The 19,785-nt window shown below is 38.9% G+C and overlaps 1 protein-coding gene across 40 annotated transcripts in view; it reads right to left on the bottom strand.

Moving 5' to 3' along the window:
• plekha5 (pleckstrin homology domain containing, family A member 5) overlaps window positions 1–19,785 on the bottom strand; it is a 149,532-nt gene that overhangs the window by 129,045 nt on the left and 702 nt on the right. For 36 of the 40 annotated variants that reach the window (XM_079623259.1, XM_079623214.1, XM_079623225.1 and 33 more), the window contains exon 3: window positions 19,478–19,535. In XM_079623259.1, the coding sequence (XP_079479385.1) occupies window positions 19,478–19,535 (58 nt within the window). Of the gene's footprint in view, window positions 1–1,056; window positions 1,191–19,477; window positions 19,536–19,785 lie in introns of those variants that run through there. The other 4 variants (XM_079623230.1, XM_079623251.1, XM_079623252.1 and 1 more) reach the window with 1 other exon arrangement.

The raw sequence follows: 19,785 nt of genomic DNA, 5'->3' as shown, positions 1-19,785 counted from the left end.
AACCTTTAACATTATTTTTCAAAACTGTGCAACTCACCGAGTGATTAGTGATGTTAGTTGATGTTCCAGAAACAAAAAGTGTTGCGAAATACAGTTTCTGTCGTGTTTTATTCGTCATTTTGTAAAATCCCATTGTTGAAAAAATAGTTCCACTATAGCAAAATAAACGGATTGGAATCATATATTGCGACGATATATTGTTTATAATCATCAACGAACACCACTAACCACTCGGTGAGTTTAACAGTTTTGTAAACGAACATTATTGGCTGTTTTAATTACATTTTCGGACATGCCCATTGACTCCAATGTTAAATGGGTCCATGGCCAATTCTTTTATAGTCAAAAACTCGAGAGAGGAACCATTGTCAAAAAAATGTTGTCCACCACTCTTGTTCATCCAAAACAAACTACAATATAGACTCAAGGTGTTAAATACCGGAATTATCCTTTAAAGTGCAAGCAACTTGCAATGCCCTTGGAACGACTCTGAATACCCTAGAAACCACAAAGTGAGATTGTCAAATGGTAGCATGACCTTGAAGCCTCTTATGCTCATCACAAATGTAGTCATCTAGCCACACTCCCTCCAGTTTCTTTATTCAACCGCGACCTGAGTAATTCATGTAGCCTAAATATTCTAATTAAATCAAGTATAAAAAAATGTGGAGGATAAATGGAAAAGGGGGCTAGGAAAGACAGACGGGGGTTCATAAAAGAGCTGTAAATCACATCATTATAAACATCTCCTCCCCTATTTGCCATTCAGCCTGTGATTAAGACAGTAATTCAGCAAATCTCATTACTCCAGTTTAAAGGAGCAGGAACTTGCCATGAACACTTCATTAGAGTCCAGAATTTCAGCCATCTGCAAAAGACCAAGCTACCAAAAGTTTAGATTTTATTTTAAACAAGTGAGAGTCCACGTCGCCATTTATCAACCTAACAGAACGTCCTAAGAATATCCCCGCAAATGCAGTGCACAATCGTGCTGAGCTCACAGTAATCTACTAGACCTCAATGCAATTAAAACATTGTTTCGCCACATCATCTTACCAGCACATCTGCTGCATATTAGCGCCGGGGTCTCGTCCACGCCGCTCCTGTGAATGCAAAAGCTCTGCAACCTCGCAGTGTTGGTCAAACAGGGCTGTGGGTAAGTAAATGGTGCTATCATGCCACCCACTGCATACTGCAAAGAGGGGATTAACTGCCGGATTATCTACTAGGAGGGATTAAAAGCAGGGTGGCCACATTTGTGAGCGGCGGCGTTGCGGTGGGACGTCCCTTTCCTGTGAAAAATACTTCCATATTGGAATCAAAAGATTTGACCATTTACTTCATCTACCGATGAGAATGTGGAGTATAAATGGACGGAAAGTATTCCAGTGTGAATATGCAAAAGGGTCGGATTTATTGGATGAGCTGGGACTCATTTTTATTGTTGGATTAAAGAATGGCAACATTTGCATGCATTTTGGATTCAAAGCGGCAAATGCAATGGCAACGGTCGCTTTCAGGCTTTTCAGCTGCAGAGGAGGACAATCCTATGAAATTCTGGGTTTTGATGACAGCGGATACACTGGCGATTGAGAGCAAACACAAGAGTGCTTTATAAAATTCCCATATTCAAAGCAACAAAACATTGTTGCCAACATTCGGATTATAAATCCATAAGTCAGCCAACATCCCCGATCATCTAATCCTTGCAGTATATTCTGTTACCCATCTATCTTTTTGCCTGTTCTTCAGCACTGGCAAAAATAAACACAATGGCATTCTCAGGCCAAACTGATTGAATGAAATCTAGTGCTCCATGTCGGAGCTGGAAGAATGCCTCCCGGAAAATTTATGAGTCTCACATGGATAGCTGTATCACCGCTAATGCATCCTTGTGTATACACATTCCCTCAGTCCCACAAAATGCCTCAGTCGGCTTCTCCCGTTATTACAGACCAATGGGAACGGAGTGCAGGAAGTGGTGGGAATTACTAGAAGAAGGGACTATTTGGAAATTTGGAAGAGGCAGGGAAGTGCTCGGTCTGCATCAGCTGTTTTGCTGCGGTAGGCGCATGACTCCGCTGTGAGGTCATGTGCGAGTCCTGGCAAAGAGATTTGTTGTACTAAGGAAAGGATCCTGGAGCTGGTTTTGATTTGGCGTGGTCGTGGGTTTCATCCCATTCTTTGCTGAACAAGTCTCACTGGAAGGTTATCAAGGACACTCGTGAAGGGAACAGGGAAATGTACCATTTGCGAGATTCTTTATGCAGAAGCACTCATAAGGCAGATTAATATTTCACAGTTGATTACATCACCAGCTTGACACAACAGTCAATTATCCTGCCGTTTATACCGTCTGCCCGGATAGATCACGTAATAGATGGCAATGCTCTTCTGTGACAATCTGGCTTCATTCACGCGCTCTAGAAATGCATAGCATTTATATTTATTTCAATCATGTAGGAGATTTTAGACTGAACTTCTTCAGACTATAGAAATCTGTACAAAACAGGACGCTACAGAGAGGTTGTACTTAATTACATTTGATCACTGGGTCCCTGTGGAAACCAGGAGGGCGTCCAATCTGAGATGTGAAGGCTCAGGTCAGTCTGGGAGTCTCAAGGAGGAGAAAGTCAATTTCAGCTCCAGATAAACCGGATGCTTTGGGAAATAAAGCATTTGGTGAATGCTAATGTCTTCACACAAGGTTTTCATGGAGTCAGACTTGATTTGTGGGTTAAACTAGAATAAACAGTGGCAGAGTTTCCATTTGGGCTGTCGATTGGGCCTCCTGGATCAATGTTTCCTGATACAACAGCCGCTGTTAATATCCTCTGATAATATCCTCTGATAGTACATATTGGTTTCTACTAGAAGTTTGGGATGCGTCCAAACCTGTGTTTTAGTGTTCATTGTAAAAGGGAGTAAACATTTAATTTTCATCCATTTAAGCGCCAGCTGGCAGCCGTTTTAAAGGGCCGCACGAGAGAAAAAGAGCTGAAAATACATGAAACATGAATATAGATTGTTTGGAAATACAACATCCGTTATCGTGAGAGCTCTCGTACTACACATCAGGACAGGAAACAGATTACTCTGATTCTTTTGGCATCCACCCCGCCTTCCTCTGGATCAGAGGCCAGCCAACTTATCTTGGGAGTGGTGGTAAATTACGCCAGACCACAACCCAAGTGAGACAGCTGTTTCGAAGAGGATAATTTTACATGTTACCCAATTCACATGCAAGGACTCACAACTTACAAGAGAGGAACGCTCCATCAGAAGGACTCGATGATAAGGACTTTTTCAGCCAGTTGCTTTTTGTACAGTAAATATATGCAAATTTTTCTTTGCAATTTTTTTTAATGCAAACATTACTCCTGTTTTGCTAAGTGATGCCATCACAATTAGGTAATTTTTGCAAGTTTGACAAAGCCAAGATAACATTATCCTGGTGACAAATTAGCAGAATTTTAAATAATTGAAATGACTTAAAGGTTGGGTAGGTAAAGAATCGTCTAAATAACTTTTTTCAAATTGGCTTAAACTGTCTTTATATACCAATACATAATTAAAATGTAAGTACTTTGAAAAAGAGAGTATAAAAATTGAGTGACTATAGTGTATTTAATCTTCAAAAAACACAGCTCATTAATTCCTACCGGGACGAAACAAGTGATTGGCTTGCGCGACTGTCACTCTCCGCCGCCATGACTACCGCCGCTATTACTGGCTCTGCCCACGTGCGCGCAGTCGCGCACCCGTTTTTAGGTGGGAGTGAATGTAATTAATGAGCTGTGTTTATTGAAGATTAAATACACTAGAGTCACTCAGTTTTTTACACTCTCTATTTCAGAGTACTTGCATTTTAATTATGTATTGGTATATAAAGACAGTTTAAACAAATTTGAATAAAAGTTTTTTTAGACAATTCTGACCTACCCTACCTTTAAGTCTGAAGGCGTAAAGATTGATTTACAAAATCAACAAAATGAAAGATTTCAGTGCAATGCAGCACTGGCCCGAATACATTCTCACACTGACCCAGACCTGCATGCCCTTCCTTAATGTTGGGATGTAATTGCCATCATTTACTCAGAGGTAATTGGTAGACTGTACAGGCTTCTCCTTTCCACACTACAAAAGTGACAATTAAAACACTTTAATGTGTCAAAAATATCATGAAAAAATGTCAAAAGAGACATCAAAACTGACATTCTCAAGATCAATCTCCATTGATATCGAATCAGTTCGAAGGGACATGATGACAATTTAAAAAAAAAGGACAGTATTCGGATAAACAACATATTTGCATGATCCTGCAATATAAGCATTGCTGTGATGACAGTTCTCCACAGAAAGCAGCATCTCCTGCACCAGTTATACTCGCGACAGTAAGTCACTGTGAAGAATGTTTCATTGCCGCTAAGAGACAGAGTCGACTTGATACTGTATCTCTGTCTCACGGCACTTTCATGCACCTTTCCTCAGTATTCTTATCTCTCTCAGGACGGAGACTAAGCCGAACAGTGCGAAATGTTCTTTACGTCCCAGCGATAGAGCAATGGGACTTGTGGACTGAGACAGGCTCTGGCATCGACTGAGGTCACCCAAGGTCAGCCGCCTCCACTGTCTGGTTCAATCTGTGTAGTGTTCGACAATTCACAAGAGACTTCGCCTGATCCGACTGGGACGGGAATTAATGTGATAGATGTGTTTGGTTTAGGCTCTGAAAGAAAATTAAAAGCATCAGCCGTAAATTAATATACTTTTGCGGAGTCAATTAGATTAATGATGTTGCTACTGGTTCAGGTTGACCTTTCAACACCTTCATGATAGAAACTGGTTATTGCCCTAAAGAGAAACAAGGCATGTGAATAACCTCTGAATGCTTACCAGTCGGGTTGTAAATCATGCTTGTTATTGAAAATAAAGCTGTTTTTGAAAAAAAAAAGCTAAGCGACTAAATTATGTCATTGGATGTCCTTGCACACTATCTATTGCTGCTTCCAGAAGGCAGTTTACAAATGTACAATAATGCCAGAGGACATAAATATGTTAGTACAGGGATGACAGAGAAATTCACTGCGCCAGACAAAAGGAATGGTTCCAATTTAGTTTGGAAAGCACAGCTCAATAAATGAGTCTACTGCGTGCTACAGCGCGATTAAGAGACTGCAGACATTATAATGCAAATAAAATGGAAGAATTATATCTGACATTTTAGTGCAATGTAGACGACCAGTTTAATTGGATGGATGGATGGATGGATGGATGGATGGATGGATGGATGGATGGATGGATGGATGGATGGATGGATGGATGGATGGATGGATGGATGGATGGATGGATGGATGGATGGATGGATGGATGGATGGATGGATGGATGGATGGATGGATGGATGGATGGATGGATGGATGGATGGGCGGATGGATGGATGGGCGGATGGATGGATGGATGGATGGATGGATGGATGGGCAGATGGATGGATGGGCAGATGGATGGATGGGCAGATGGATGGATGGATGGGCAGATGGATGGATGGGCAGATGGATGGATGGGCAGATGGATGGATGGGCAGATGGATGGATGGATGGGCAGATGGATGGATGGGCAGATGGATGGATGGATGAGCGGATGGATGGGCGGACAGACGCATGGATGGGCGGATGGATGGATGGATGGATTATTGTGAGAATCTACTAAACGTGCTTAAGTTTTAATTCTAATACTCACTGATACAAACGAATCACCTTGAAACACCTTGAATTCATTCAATATCACAGCAGCTGTTCCATTTTCTCCTCAGACTTTCCTCACAGATCTGATAACAGCCATCAGACGGCACATCTCAACGAGCGGCAGCTGCGAGTGTGCTCGTATCACGGCACAGAGACAACAAAACGGGAATGTCATGAGAGGCCAGCTTGCTGAAGAGAGAAGATGTGAAGAGAGTGAGACTAGTAAAAAGTGTGTTACTGGGAGTCCCAAAACCCAAATGCTGCAGCTCTCCATCAGTGGAGATCCTCTGCACAGATTACAGCCAAAGTAACACACAAACAGACATGAATGGAGGACATTCAGAAACAACCAATTACTATATGGCAGCACATCCTACAGGATTTCAGTGGAAGACATTATGATACAGCCAAGGAGAAACATTAAGAGATGCATTTCTGCACATATGGAGATAAATCAATTGACTATGGCCATAAATGTTTCTTTGCATCTGCAAAACTACATATTTTCATAATCGACTAATTTGAGTGACTTGTCCACATAAAGGAAGCCCCAGCGCTTTTCTTTTGATAAATGACTAAATAATCATAATAATAAACAAATTAAAACTGTTCAAATATATATATATTTTAACTAAGAAAAATAACACCTCAAGATAATCTTTTCTGAATGGTATTTATTTATTTATTTTCATTTTTGAATAATTTAATCATGATCAATGATTACATTGAACCGAATATTTTTAAAAATTGGTAATTAAAAAAATTTGTGTGAATGTGAAAGCAACATGGACTCGGGTGCGCGCTTGTTCAGGAAGTAAAGTGACCTGCGCATGCGTTTAAGCTGATTATGATGTATTCAGTTAAATAAAACACATGTAAGGGATGATAGTGTTACCTTGGATACTAGCGAGAGTGAGCCTGGAGTGTATTCGCGCATAGCGCGTGGAATCAGGGCAACAAATATGGAAATCACTGTTTCCTCAAAAGAGTCTGTTTGCAAGCAGCAGAAAGCTAGCTTATGCGACACACACACACAGTAAACCTGTGTTGTTCACTCAGCTGCGCATAATAGCATAGAATTAATAAAAATCACAATATATTGACCCGCGTTCTGTTTTCTATCATGCGCCGTGCACGTTTGCGATGATGTAATATGCACGCAAACGCACTAGGGTTCAATGAAATCAAGTTGAGTGTGAAACCAGACCAACGCTGCGGGGGGGGGCGCCGGGAACAATCGCGCTCGGGCTCGGACCGCAGCAAACAAGCCCAGTGTGAAAGACCCCTAAATTAAACGCTGTGTAAAAACAATAATTAAGACTGTCACTTCTAACAGTCTAGACACTTGCACAGCTGCCTTTCAAAGGAGGAACTAACAGATATTTAACCAAAAAAATGGGCTTAAAAACTATAACCTTATTGCGAAAATCTATCCTCATGCAAAAGAGAATGTATTATAGAGCAGGACAAAATATAAAGCTCTCAACATCCAGCAGTTTGTTAAGCTTTACTTCTACTGCAAACTCGTTTTAAAGACGCTTGAGTCAGCACTAATCACCAGAAAAATGAAGCATTGAGATATATATTCCTCATTAGCGGCTGCTTCTATGGGCTGCTATACATAAGCCGTCCGCCATATTGGAACAGGCAACGCTGGTCCGTGAACATTCGTGAGCAAGATAACTATGTTTCTGCAACCATAGTTAGATGCATGTATGAATATCTTTATCTGCAATAGATGATTTTTCAAAACTAGCACAATACAACAAGACAAAGGCGTTAGCTTACACAACATTAAAAAGTTGCCACAGTTTAAAAACTTGTAATACTGAGTTAATACATATCAAAACACAAACCAACACATTCTCGACTGTGAAAGGTTATTCCATTTCTTCAAAACACTCAAAGAAGCAGCACGTCTCAATTATATTGAGAAGTGAGTCTCCCTTTCAATGTACCACCACTGAAAATATTGAACTCAGCAGTCAGCCTCAATAATTGACTACTATATAATATTTTTTTATAATAACTGACTCAGTTTCTGGATGCAACCACCATCTCTTAATTTCTTCAATTACATCCTAGAAATCAATTGCACACCTTTATAGAAACACGCAACTAAAACAATAACGCAAATAAAGATCTAACTCAGGGTAAGGTTGCAACAGCCATTCATAAGTTCTCACTTAAATTGAAATGTAAAGTCCACAATAGAAGCTCAGTACTTTATTCTGTTGCACTATTCGTTCTTATAGGGGTAATTTACCACTGGCAAAATGGGCTTTCAATAAAATTTGGCTGCCTATGTAGTAGAAAGGTGAAAAAAAAATGTAATCGGTGCTACCTAACTAGAGAAAGAAACCTACAACTCTTACAATAACTGCTTTGTTAATAACCCTCTGCCGATCGGTCTGTCGTTTTCACCAAAGCTACCAGCTACACAAGTGACACTTTAAAGGCAGAATGTAGCTAAGTACGTCGTAAGCTCTCTGTAAAAATTATGCGTAATCACATAAATTATGTTTACCCTCAATGCTTCAATAGCAGCTTTACAATTTGTGTATTTGGGTTTATTCTTGATTTCAACTTCCTTTGTCTCACGTAACTAGCAATAAGTATAAATTTCCACTTAGTTATAAATAATAGAAGTATTTTTACATGTAAATAACATTAAGAAAACTGTATGAAATGAATAATGATCAATAAATAAATACTGATACAAAAAAAATACTGATTTTATTTGACATGCATGAGGGTTTGTGTTGAAAAGCAAGTAATTTATTTACATAATTTTTCTCTTACTCTTGGTCAGAGGCTTCTGTAAATATTTAGTTTATATGAAGAGTCCAATATGTTTAATAGTGCAATGCAAACATATTTAGCAGTGTGTAATTTGAATGTTAGTGCCTCTTGACGTCAAAACAATGTTAAGTTGTAACTTACGCACGGCTGATGCAACTGGCTCGGGAAATATAGGCTTGATTTCACAGACAGAGCTTAGACTAAGCCAGGATTAAGCCTTAGTTCAATTAGGACATTTAAGTCGGTTTTATAACGTGTCTAAAGATGGTGTGCATCTTGAGACAAAACAATGGCACTGACATATTTTAAGATATGTCAGTACAAGTTTAAAAAAAAAGAATTTTAGTCTGGGACTTAAGCCTTGTCTGTGAAACCGGGGTATAAACTAATTGAGAACATCTTCCAAAATAACCACTTGCAAAATGAGAGGTAAAATAAACACAACCTTTGTATTTTGTGGCACGGCACTAAACTAACATGCAAAACCCACATTCATGCATCGGTTTAAAAGCAGCAGGTGTTTGATGTGTATTTGCTTAATGCGGTCACAGTCTGGGAGTGTAGAGTCCAACGACATCAAGAATGATATGAACACAGGATTGAGGAGTGGCGGTGAGCGCCAGGAATGCTGTATTAAGGCAAGACACCACAGGTGAAGTGGGTTAAAAAAACGATTAGGCCTAATATCTCACAATATGTCCCAAGTTAATTCATCATGGTACATGAAGACTTATATTTTTTGTATTGCATGCTTTCTAAAACGTTAAAATATGCAGATAAGACATTTGCCTCAATTAAAAATGTCCTCATTTGCATATATTCCCAAACAGAAATATGAACATTGGTTCAAAATTGGTTTGTACAGAAGGGATTTTTTATAACTCCATAAATCAGAAAATACTGTCAACAGCCAGAAACAAAATGCAATAAATAGGAATAAAACTGATAGGAATAAAAAAAATATATATATATACACTTTTCTAGTTAAGTGCAGAAGAAGAAAGGAAAAAAACTCATTAAGAAAGATTTGTATTGTATTGCGTCTATAAATCTACAGAAGCAAATAGGAAAAAGTGTCCTAAAATAAATACTTATATGTGTATTTTGGATGTTTTCTTTCCATTAGTCTGAAAGAAGTGAAGTTATAGAAGCAAAATAGCGCAAAATCTCAAAATTGACCAGTTTATGAAAAGTTTGCCTGTAGTGTCTTGCCTTAAAGTTGGCATGAAACAGAAGTAGCGAGAATCTTTTCTTCCCTATTGTGATGCAAGTTAAATGGCTTTTGGAACGAGAACAAATGTAGGACGGGACTTGTTTTCATCAATTTGAAATTTGATTGGATGGTTGTGGTTTGCTATTGGCTGATCTCATGTGAGTGACAAGTTCCCTCAAGCCAGTAAATAAGAGAAGAGATGCTGCAAGAGGGAAGGAAAGTTATTTTGATTAAAGATTACAATGCACATTAATTTAACCTAAGAAAAAAGATAAATCATATATAAGAAATACTGCAATACTGCATAAAAAAAGACTTATGTTGACTTTAAAAGAAAGACACCCAAGTAGTCGTGAATTGTTCTGAAAAATTATGGTGTTGTCAAAAAACTGTGAATCTATATTGGCTTCGGGGGGGAAGGATGAGTGGGAGAGAGAGAGATAAAGCAGGTTGTGCTGGAGGACGGGGACGCTCGCAGAGAGCAAACGCTGGGAAACGTCTGCATCACCTGCTCTGTGCGGTCAATGCACTAACAACAAAGCAAGCCAGTCACCGGTGGCACGACGCGCACGCTGAGCTCGAGACCTCTGATCTACGTTCTTGTTGTCTAATGAGGATCACAAGCCAACAATCGCCGCTGGCGTCTTGTTAAAATCTCGGAAAATGTGTGGCACGGTTCCACAGCATAGCCGGTGGGCTGACCCAGAAAGCCATGCTTGGTCGCCCAAAGTCAGAGGAGCGCTGATCCATCCGTTTAAACGTCTATCCTGACCCCATCGGAGATATGAATCATGGCTCTGCATCAGCAGAATCCGCTGCGGAGAGCGTCCGGACGCTGACTGTGAATTAATGAGCACTCCATCATCTCCCAAGCTGCCATCTACCCATTCATTCAGCAGCCCACTCGTACAAATCACCCAAAGCCAACATTAAGTGTCTAACAGCGGAGTAACCCCTCCCACTGGCATCTGGGATAATGCCGTCACTGGGATAAATGCTACAACCCAAGGGTTTTATTCCAAACCTGCGAGGAATCTTGGGTTCACGTAAGGTCTTTAACTAAACTTTTCTTCCAGAGTTAGTCTGGTTACCCCAACTGGACGGTTCGGGTGCCCAATCTTAAAGAGCATGTTCCTCACATTTACAACAGGGATGCATTAACTTTGACCGCTGGAAATGTTTGGCTAAAAAAAAACCTGACCGAAACACTTGCTCAAAATAATTGCATAATAGAAACTAGAGATTAGGGCTGCACGATATTGAAGAAAAATGCGATAACTCATTAAATAATGTGATATTCAATATGCTATACGACAATCCTTAAAGTGTGTAACAAACTTAAATGATCTTAAAAATTATATAACTTACATATGTGTTTCATATTCTTTTTGTGACAAGAAAACATCCCTACAGCTTCTGAAAGTGAACATCAGTGTTTTACTGTCGCATAAGAAGCGTTATTTTAACATTAGTGTAAACCACGGGGTTTAGGGGTTCAGGTTACCCAACATTAGGGTTATTTAACAACAGAAACTGAATAATCAAATGTAAAAAATAAAACACTGCTCAGTTTTCACGGTATGAATGAAATATATACTGATTCTTATTAAAGCTACAAAAGTTATTCAGCCAAGAGCAGGGAGTGATTTTCTCTGTCTTTTGTTCATGACCGCAGTTATTGCAAGCCGCTGCGATATGCATATCGCGATATATACATTTACGATATTTCGATATATTGTGCAGCCCTACTAGAGATGCACCGATTGATCGGCTGGTGACTGGAATTGGCCGCTTTTCATGTGAACGGCGACCGGCCGGTCAGTCTGACATATGCCGATTTTATGCCGGTCAAATGCACTCAGGCGCCGCATGATTAACATCGCGCAACATCAGCATCACACGTGCACACGGAGCACATGTAGGAAGCCTTGTGAATTATGGCCGTTTCACACCGCAAGCGTGAGCGGCACGTATTTTTTCCGCTGTGCATGTTAATCAACGTGCATGTTACTGTGAATGTTAATCAACGTGCGTGAGCAGCAGTGAAGGGCGGGTTTCGGCGCCGAGTCTATTTTTGCTGCGCTGCTCACGCTCAATTAAAGTAAAAGCACACTTTTGATGGACAAAATAAATGTGATTTCACACAAAAAGTGCCTAAAATGCAAACATTTGCATGTTTAGTGTGTTTTAACAAGAACTGGAGTAGCTATGTCAGAAAAGAAAATGAAGACTCAAAAATATTTATAGAAAATGTACCCATTTAAACTTGTTTTTATTTTTCAGTTTGGGTAAAAGTATAATGTTTTATAAAAAAATAAATATTTGTGTGTGCTGAAAAGTGGTTAGAAAAAAATAAATCGGTATCGGCAAGTCAAACTCAATGAGAAATTGTAATCGGTGCATCTCTAGTAGAAACTTTAACATGCAGGAAAAAGCAGCATGCATGTAAAATTATTCAGGTAGCTTGTTAAAAAAAGTGTAATTAAAGTGTAATCACTATAAAATGTAATATAATTGATTGTTTTGGGGGTTCTGTTTCAGCCAAGAGGTTTCATTTTTGTGCATCACAAGTTTCTATGCCAGAAACATTAGCTCAACACGGACCAATGTGTTATGCCCACTGGTTAGGTGAACATTTTTGGGCTAAAAATAAGAGAAAATAGAGCATAACCCCAAGCTGAAAACATTGCATAACAGAAACATTGACATAGAGAGAGAGCAAAGCAGCATGCTTGTGAAATTCAGGTTAACATATCAGCATATTCACCATTCAACAGCTTATTAAAAATGAAATAAGCATGTATATACACACACAAACACAATTAATAGAATTGATTTTTCCAAAGAAAGGTTAATTATAAAGCTAATCATATTCAGCTTCAGCCAAGAATATTCATTTCAGTGCATCACTAGTTTGCAAATGATAAAAGACTGGCTCCTTTCCAGCCATTTTATTTTTACCTGTTGGCAAACCAGGAAAAAAAAAAAATTGCAAAACAACACCCGACTGATAACACAAAATTAAACCGAGGCCTAATCAACACAGCCGTTGACACTGGAGAAGCAACAGCAGCAAAAACAACTTCATCTCATTTTTATTCTTGTCATGTTCGTTTTAATAGTAACATTGAAATAAATCCCGAATGAGAATGAAGTCACAAAGGAAATTAAAATGATTTAAAAAAATGAAAACTCATGATGAGCCATGTTTGTTTAAGAGCAGGTTATGCAGAAACCCGGTCAGTGACATCATCTCTCAAGCCATTTGAACTTTTATTCATTTCCAGGATATGAATTCTTGATATCAACAATATCAATATATCAACAATGTATTTTCACTAGTGAAATGTCACCATCACTCTAAGAAAGGATGGGTTGTTTCAACCCAATTTTGGGTCAAATATGGACAAACCCAAACGTTGGGTTAATTTTTTTTTAATTACATTTTTAACCCAACGTTTGGGTTTGTCCATATTTGACCCAAAATTGGGTTGAAACAACCTATAATTTTTTAGAGTGTATAGGCTGCCATTCAAAATCAATTGTTGATATCAAGAATTGATTACTTACTAGTAGAAATGTCATTTTTTATATCAATAATTACATTGTTAATAGTAAAAATGTGAATTCCAGATATCACTAGTTGAAATGTCTATTCTTGATATCAACAATTGAATTGCTACTAGTAAAAAATTTCATTTTTTACATCTGAAAATGTATTTCTGATATCCATATATATCTAAAATGGCTTTCTTACTAGTAATTAACAGAAATTAACATTATCAATAGTGAAAATGTAATTATTGATATCAAAATTAAAGGTTTTTACTAGTAAGAATTGTATTTCTGATATGAAACTGGAATTTCAACTAGTAAGAAATCAATTCTTGATATCAAACAGGGCTGCACGATATTGGAAAAAAATTACATTGCGATATCTTTTTTTCCTAACGATATATATTGCGGCTATATAAATCGAGGCTAAAGTCAATAATTACCATTCCATGATATTAATAATTTCACTAATAAGCAAGCTTCATTACAAGTGACAAACACAATTTGAAGTGACATTACAATTTAACAAGTTAAATATTTGTTTGTTTTGGTTGACATCCAGATTTAACTAGTGAAATTTTTATTGTGGATATCAAGAATTAGCATTGTTGTTGAGGAAATCTAAATTCTGATATCAAAAATAGCCATAGTTACTAGTAGAAATCTAATTCCTGATATCAATAATAACTATCATTTTAACTGTTAATATCAAGAATTCATATCCTGGAAATGAATAAAAGTTAAAACGGCTAGCCGTACGATTCTGTGATCAGTCAGCGCCAGTAACGTTTCAGTGGAAAGGAGTTTCTTTATCCAATTAGATCATACTATGAACAGTTCATCTGCAGTCAAAGCCAAATAATGCTAATATTTCATACTGGAATCGCACAATTGAGCACTGAACTAAGCTGTCAGCTCCTGGCTCGTGTGTCAAAACAATCAGAGGGCCAAGCGTCATTTACCCTTTCACACCATTTCAACTTGCCCCGTGGCTCTGAGTGAACGAGAGAACGAGAGAACGAGAGAGAGAGAGAGAGAGAGAGAGAGAAGTGGGCCTCACATGATTCAACAGTCATAGGAAGCATTAGGAAGCTTTTCATCACCGTGGACTCACTCCACCCATCCATCGACCCACTTAACTGTCCTAAAACCACAGCATCTCGCGTTACTGCTGCTCTGGAAATGAGGAAACGCTCACACACAGCGACACACACACAGCTTAATAAGTGTGGAGCATTTCATTCAACAGCCTCTGAAGGACAGATGACAGTTTCAGGCTGCCAATGTGGAAACACCTGCAGTGACTGTCATGTGTGTTTTCATTCGCCTTCCTTTCCAAACACACCCAGTTCACTACAGTTCGTCAGTCGGATTGCTGAATCACAATCTAACTAGTTAATCTGAGAGAAACCTTGCATTTTAACTGGTTTATGGCACCTATCCACATTTTCAGTGACCTTGGAGATTATTTTCCAGTCATTTTTCCCCATAGGGATATATATATATATATATACACAAACACACACACACATTACTAGGTCTGTAACAATACACCAAACCCACGAATCGGTTCGTATCATGATTTTTGACCCACGATTCGATACAAACTGTGATTCTTTGGGGGGTGGGTTGGAGGAGAGAGAGAAAAAGAGATTTTATCTACGTATTTTATAGTGTTAACTTCAAATAATACTAATTTAAAGATGTGGTAGTAGCATTGGATCTGGGAGTTGGAAGGGGTTCGTGGATCCGAGTGTCGCGATTTCGGTTTCATATCGCATATCGTTACACAGCCCTACATATTACACATACATACAAATATTTAAGTAGGAAGACTGCTTTAAATTAGATTGAATTAGCTTACAGAATCATGGGTAATGTAGTTTCTCACCAGGAAATCTGCTGTTAAAACATGATTATTTTAAAAATAAGTGTAAATAATGCAGGTTGGTGGCGTTTTAACAAAAGCATAAACCATCAGAAGCACAATCAAATTAAAAACGATGACGAAATATAAAACTACCGATCTAAAAATGTTACATGTTAAATAGTATATATAAAAACAATATTTAGTTTATAACAAAATATGCTTATATTCAAATATTAAAGTATTTTGAGAGCGTATAGCATCATGGGTAATGTAGTTCTTCACCATTCTGCTGATAAATAATTATTTAAAAAATAAGTTGAAATGATGCGTGTTGACGGCTTCAACAGAAGCAAATACTATCGATCAGCAACCTTGTAACTCACAGTAGGTCTGACTTTGAAGGTTTTTAAGTTAGAAAATCAATTTCCCTAAGAAGTTTTTACTTCTGGAATCCAACAGATGTTGCACTCTATTGTGACTGTTACAAGCTTGATGCATCACCATGGAATTTATATGTGGACGTTCTAAAAATCAGGTTGAAAATTCTAAACTTCAAGTGAAAAGGTTAATTGTCAACTAATGTTTATCCCTCCAGGGACACTAAACTGAATGATTAAAATCACTTTCGTCCACCACTGATCAAACAAGCAGACATTCCCAAGCAGAACTCACGTCACTGGTCAAGTCAGTGTTGCTATGACCCATCTAACATCTACACAACACACACACACACACACATAACTGCGCCTTCGTAAAGAGCACGCCACAGTTGAATAAGTGACCTTTGCAACTTTCCCCTCTTTACATCTCACCACATCGCTCCATTTATTTCCCACTCCAGTCAGAAATGCCCCAGAAAAAAAGTCAGATTGCACCTCTAAAACAAGTACGCTTAAATAACATCACAAAAAGGTTATTCCATTCAGTCAAATGCACTACCGTTCCGACTATAACCTCCAATGCTTTTTGGAGTGGAGTGCATGTTATTTCAATGCATTCCCCCCTTTAATTTGCAGCACAAGGCATGAGCGAGACACGGGGAAGGGAGGGAGGGAGCTCTTGTACTGTTGCCCAATCTGTGGCCTGTTAGGCAGTAGGCGGAAACTAATGACCAACATGAGTGTCTTCATGAGCTGTTTATTTTGCAGCATTCCCAAGACGCTGCAACAGCTGCCAAGCAAAAGCCTAAAGAGATCGGTCTTTAGCCAGCGACACAACAAGAACAGCCTTTCAACGGCCAGCGCAACCTCTGCTCCAGGTGTAGACCACAGGTCATCTCCTTCAACACCTCAATTATTTGCCTCAGTTCCTTATCTTCCTTTTCGAAGACCATTGGAGAAAGACAAAGCGTTCATTAGTAGAGCTCAGGAAGTGTCCATAGAAACAAATATTTTTAGTGAAAATGCAAAAACTGGTCAGGATGATATACGCTTCTGTAGTCGGTGTGATTTCAACTTCATTAAAACAATAAAATAAAAAAGTTCAAGTTGCAGTATTTCACCAGTTTTACTGCCAGACCAAAAAATAATAATTAGCTTGGGATTTAAATTGGTAAATGCTTAAGTGTCTATGATTGGATCATTATTGCAGTGAATATGATGTTTCTATATGTGTGGCAACAGTTCTTCTAACCCTAATTGAAGGAGTGTGTGGCTTTTCATTTCTTACACAACCATGTAGGAAGACACATCATGACCATATTCCTGTCAATTTCACAAATTCATTGGAAAGTCTTTGGGTTGTGCTGGAGGAGATGTGCTGCATTATCAATACAAGATCTTGACCAAAAACGGATGCACCTCTTGATGGATATAACATCACAACATGTATTTGCATCAAGAGGTGCATCAGTTTTTGGTCAAGATCTTGTATAAAGTCTGGATTCATGTCTTCATGCTCCCTCCCAAACAATCTTTCACAATTTGAGCCTGATGAATCTTGGCTTTATCATCCTGGAATATGGCCATGATGTGTCTTCCTACATGGTTGTTTAAGAAATGAAACGCTACACACTCCTTCAAATTAGGGTTAGAAGAACTGTTGCCAAACATATAACATGCTAAAAAAAAACATAATAATCACAGCATCAATGATCCAATAAGTAGTTAGCCTACATATTTAAATCCAAACAGTGCCTTTTTGTTGGCCGGGCCAGTTTAAAATAATAACATACCTATAATAGGCAATATATTTAGATGTACATAAGTATATTTTATGCATACAATTAAATATTACAGAGTTAACAGCTTTCTACAGAGCCAATGGTTTTAAAGATATTTGGCGTACGATGCATCTTGGAAATGCATTGGGTAGTTTCTCTCAAAGAATGTATTAATTCCTTGCAGGGGAAAAACGTGAATTGGACAAACGTGGTTGCGCTCTTTTGGGATTAAAAAGAGTTAGGACTTCTCTGCACGACGACCACAGCAAAGCCTGCATCCCAGCGTCCTCTGGCTCGCCGAGCTATTCCTGGGTGACACAGAAAAAGCATCCTCGCACACTGCAGTGCTTTTTATTTTTAAGGAATTCTGACTTGAGCCATTTGATCAAATACCACAAGCCACTTGATGCTTCTGAGCGTCGCTCCTTCTCGAATCCCTTAGCGACTTTGTGCCAGTGTAACGAATGACCCCATATCACTCTCAATCTCTGGCCACCCGCCATTTGCCGCTGCAGTAACATGAGCAAGATCCTCACAACGCCACAGAGTTTCTCCCAATGCAGGTTTTAGATCAGTGTGAAGATCCACAGTCTCATTTGAAGTGCGTGAGCAACAGTTCTGGGCCTCCAGGTATCGTCAGCGCAGCAGTAAACGGGTCCAGGGAGTCTGTGCGCTCACGGTAATCCACAGAGAGAAAGACAAAAAGGTGCATTCAAGCAAAAGACGACGCACATGACTCAGTCCTCAGCGTGGAGATTGCAGCTAGATCATCGGAGGGTATGGCGTGTCCCAGGCGTGTTGGCCTAAGTAAAGCAGACAGTGATGCAGCGTCCACGTGCCTTAGTGGAGCAGGAAAGGTCCAGAAAGGGTTAGGTTGTCAATCCTGACGTGATGAGATGCATCTCGTGAGTTAAATCAGCCTCCAACTGCATTAAAAAAGCTCAGCCCTGGACTGGGTTGGGAACAAAACTACAAAGCACACACCATGCATACACATTTTACAAGAAGTAGGAAGCAGTTCAACAGACTATGAGTGCTCAAAATGTTCTCCTTTCTAAATTTGCTTGTTAACAGCTGTAAATATAGTCGTTCCAGAGCGCCAAAGACGACACAACATGGGCTTTGCTTAAAGATCTTCTCACATACTTCGCTAAAATGCAATGAAAATGTTCAAATGCAAGTTAATTTTAGCAATATAGTAAAACCCCATTCTGATGCACCATTTTTTTAAAACCATAAATCATAAATAAATGTGCATGATATGATAAGATACTTCTCTAATAATACTGTTTGGTCATATTAATTGTATTACTTTATATCAGTCAATCAATATAGAACTTCCAATAACCAATGCATTTTAATGCATATTTAAATATTACATACCGATGCATAATTGCATATTAAAATGTTATGGGCGCAGATGAAGTGTAAACAAAAAAAACTGAAATTAACACTTAGATGCTATTTTCCTTAAAAACCACAAAAAAACTGCACAAGCAAAGTGTATTAATCTGATACTATGCAAATCATTGATGCAAATAATCTCAAAATAGCCAAATATGATACCAATAAGCAACCAGGCTCATTTTTAACACATTCACTGATTAAAATAGTCTTGGAAAAGCCACATTCACTACTAATTTAGAAAAGCACATTACGGTCTAAAAATAACGTATCGATCAGCTCCTCTCCAGCCAAGACACGCATCCAATCAAACACACCACGAAAAGCAGCGCATGAAGGGCGCAACAGTTTTGTCCTAAACATGCAGTAGATAAGAGCTGAACAAACAAGGGTTAATATGATTCACGGGGTGGAAAACCAACAAGTTGAGCCTGTTCAACCAACAGAGCATTGAATCACACGGGCCTGTCAAGCCCTCCGTCACCCTCGCGGTAATTACTTTTGCTTTTTTTTTTTAACAGGGTGGGAAAGAGCTTTCAGTGTGCGAGCAAAAGCATTTATGAAAACGATATGGGGTGTGTGTGTGTGTGTGTGTGTGTGTGTGTGTGTGTGTGTGTGTGTGTGTGTGTGTGTGTGTGAGGGGGCGGTGATCTGAAATCACGGCTGCTGTCAAACAAGCAAGAGAGAGCGAAATATCCTCCTTCCGCCAGGAGCTGAACCTCCAACTCACTTGATAAAGCAACGGGCTCCTTCGAACGTATATCCTTCCTCCCATCCGGTGGGTAAATCTGAAAAGGAGACACACGAGTGCACAATGAGTTTTGCATGCAAAAAGCATCTTTCAAGAGTGAGTGGCTGCAGCGGGCAGCACATCTCTCAATGATCTGCAGTGCTTTTCAATGCCCACAAGCATTGCTGTGCTCCTAATGCATCTGTATACTGCAGCTCAACATGGAACTGTGGATCATTCACCTTGCATTGTGACAAAGAAACTGTTAATGCTTTCATTAAATCAAGTATTACGGATCACAGGCTTGT

Source organism: Phoxinus phoxinus (genome assembly GCF_949152265.1).
Source record: "Phoxinus phoxinus genome assembly, chromosome: 9".
Classification (NCBI taxonomy): Eukaryota; Metazoa; Chordata; class Actinopteri; order Cypriniformes; family Leuciscidae; genus Phoxinus; species Phoxinus phoxinus.
The sequence above is the reverse complement of the archived record's forward strand: the minus strand, read 5'-3'. Positions and strand labels throughout refer to the sequence as shown.